Source organism: Camelina sativa, chromosome 7 (genome assembly GCF_000633955.1).
Source record: "Camelina sativa cultivar DH55 chromosome 7, Cs, whole genome shotgun sequence".
In the NCBI taxonomy this organism is placed as follows: Eukaryota; Viridiplantae; Streptophyta; class Magnoliopsida; order Brassicales; family Brassicaceae; genus Camelina; species Camelina sativa.
Window position 1 is genome coordinate 27,976,667 of NC_025691.1, and position 3,275 is coordinate 27,979,941.

Below are 3,275 nucleotides of genomic sequence, written 5' to 3' on the forward strand. Positions count from 1 at the left end.
CCTTTTTGTTCAGCTAGCGTCGGTGGCTCTCGTAGAACGGTTCCTGTTTCGACCAGCGCTGACGTAAATAGTTGTTATGACAGTGATGGATTACCTGATATAGAGATGCTAAAGAAAAGGATGGAGAATATTGCAGTAGCACAGGGTCTTGAAGGGGTTTCAATGGAGTGTGCTAAGACGTTGAATAACATGTTGGATGTGTATCTGAAGAATCTGATGAAATCATGCTTTGATTTGGTTGGAGCCCGGTCCAATAATGGTGATCCTGGGAAACAAACTATAGACAAGCAGCAGTGTCAAAACAAGATTGTAAATGGTGTGTGGCCAAGTAACAGTTTGCAAATACAAACTCCCAATGGGCCTTCTGACGTAACACAAGATCATCATTCTGTGTCTCTGCTTGATTTTAGAACTGCCATGGAGTTAAATCCACAGCAGCTTGGCGAAAACTGGCCAATCCTCCGAGAGAAAATTTCCATGCGGTCTTTCGAGGAACAAGACTTTGAGGTGTGATGCATGCAAGTTGATGTTACATATTGTCTGATTCAGCCTGCTCTTGTCCAAGAGGGGACAACTAATTTTTGGATGCAAAAAGATTTACTGTGTAGTTCCACAATGAACCAGAAAGAGATGAAGTTATGAGTTCTGAGCTGAAAAGCACATCATTATGACTGCAGCAGCAAGTTAGTAGATTATTAAAAATGGAACTAATCTCAAAGAACCGTATAAAGATACGTGTTGTTGGTTGCCATGTTGTAAGATTAGCGGTAATTGGCAATCTCAAAGAGTTTCGAGCTTTGTGTGTAAACCCGAGGCAAATAAGGGAATTGGGGAGACAGTTTTGGCAGAGATACTGTGCTTTCAAGTCGGTGCAAGGTACAATGTCAATCATGTAATAGCTGCAGTTTGCTCTGTATGTAACCTAGTCTTTTAGCATTGTTTAGAATTCATATCTTAATAACAAATTTGACATCCGTTTTTGTTTTCTCATTTTAATGGAAATTTTCTCTCTTACGAAGTCCACAATACATTGCCTCGTTCCTTGACTGTTGGTTGTTTCCTGTCTGGTACATAGACTCTTCGTCAGATTTAATTATATACTTTACCTGGAGTTTTTGTTCCTCTGTATATGGAAAGAATTGACTGAAACGATCAAACTCTATTCAAGAAGTTGTAGCTATAAAGGGAAAATCTCTGGATGTTGTAAGCATTAGGATTCATAAATCCCTTACTGATTCTGCTTTCAGCTTCTCGTCCTATCCAAGCATTAAATGCTGAGGTCATTTGTCGAAAATTGATAGAGACCTTTTGCTTTTCCTATTGATGGTGGTCACTTGGGTGAGAACTTTATAGGATACATGATGGTGTTGTGTTAAATATTCCATGAGCTTTAATGGCTATGATGTTACTTAGAACATGTTTGTTCTGTGAGTCAATGTTAAAGATATCAACGCTATCACAGGAGTCATCTTCTGGCAAGTCTCACTTGTTGGACGAAATCTTGCNGAGGGGACAACTAATTTTTGGATGCAAAAAGATTTACTGTGTAGTTCCACAATGAACCAGAAAGAGATGAAGTTATGAGTTCTGAGCTGAAAAGCACATCATTATGACTGCAGCAGCAAGTTAGTAGATTATTAAAAATGGAACTAATCTCAAAGAACCGTATAAAGATACGTGTTGTTGGTTGCCATGTTGTAAGATTAGCGGTAATTGGCAATCTCAAAGAGTTTCGAGCTTTGTGTGTAAACCCGAGGCAAATAAGGGAATTGGGGAGACAGTTTTGGCAGAGATACTGTGCTTTCAAGTCGGTGCAAGGTACAATGTCAATCATGTAATAGCTGCAGTTTGCTCTGTATGTAACCTAGTCTTTTAGCATTGTTTAGAATTCATATCTTAATAACAAATTTGACATCCGTTTTTGTTTTCTCATTTTAATGGAAATTTTCTCTCTTACGAAGTCCACAATACATTGCCTCGTTCCTTGACTGTTGGTTGTTTCCTGTCTGGTACATAGACTCTTCGTCAGATTTAATTATATACTTTACCTGGAGTTTTTGTTCCTCTGTATATGGAAAGAATTGACTGAAACGATCAAACTCTATTCAAGAAGTTGTAGCTATAAAGGGAAAATCTCTGGATGTTGTAAGCATTAGGATTCATAAATCCCTTACTGATTCTGCTTTCAGCTTCTCGTCCTATCCAAGCATTAAATGCTGAGGTCATTTGTCGAAAATTGATAGAGACCTTTTGCTTTTCCTATTGATGGTGGTCACTTGGGTGAGAACTTTATAGGATACATGATGGTGTTGTGTTAAATATTCCATGAGCTTTAATGGCTATGATGTTACTTAGAACATGTTTGTTCTGTGAGTCAATGTTAAAGATATCAACGCTATCACAGGAGTCATCTTCTGGCAAGTCTCACTTGTTGGACGAAATCTTGCTACTGTTCATGACTGATGAAGCAGGCAATTCTTGCTGGTGAGTTCTTGAAATATTATTACATCTTTTGTATTTCTGTACCCATGAAACAGCTTCTCGACATGCTTAAATTATGATAGAGAATATGTTTTGGGATATATGTATATGAATGAGGCTACTCTAGTGTGTGGTTCTTTGACATGATACTTGCATGCTAAAAAACACTACGCTTCACAACTGTGGCATCCAGAGATTTGCTTTCAACTAGTTTCCATATGTGATAGTTTGCTCTTTCTTCAGATGAACTGATCTCTAATCGGTCATGCTTTCCTGTGCTTACAGTGTAAACCTTTTAACTTCATCTTCTTCTTTTTTTTTCTTTTCTTAACTCAACAGAGATTCACAGAGATCAAAACAGGGGAAAATGAATGGATTGAATACTTTTATATTGTGATTTAGGAAATTATTTAGGATCTCCTGTTTCTGGAACGTTTTACTTTTAGGTTTAATTATATATAATAAGGATTAGCTCTTTCGTTTGCGAGACTTATCCTAGCTGGAAATTGCTTTGGAGATTTTGTGGGGTTAGGCCAAAGGAGAGAGCATAAATCTATTGGGTGTTTTACTCTACTCTTGTCACTTTGATTCCGTTTTAATAAATGAGTGTTTTGGGGTTAGATTTCTTGTGTTAGTTTCTATTTAATGGTTTCTATTTAATCGCCAAAAAGGATAGACTTGACTTGACTTGTATTGTTTTGGGATATTAGTATGATAACTGATAGGAGAAAGGGCTGAAAAATTGCTGCACTTCGCATTTTCCTTGTACTCACCTGGCATTTTGGCGATTAGAG

At 37.5% G+C, this 3,275-nt stretch overlaps 1 protein-coding gene across 1 annotated transcript in view; it reads left to right on the plus strand.

Moving 5' to 3' along the window:
• Positions 1–1,028, plus strand: part of LOC104705017 — a 3,635-nt gene extending 2,607 nt beyond the window's left edge. The window contains exon 3 of the mRNA XM_010421009.1: positions 8–1,028. Coding sequence (XP_010419311.1) covers positions 8–513 — 506 coding nt within the window. The 3' untranslated portion in view covers positions 514–1,028. The remainder of the gene's footprint in view (positions 1–7) is intronic.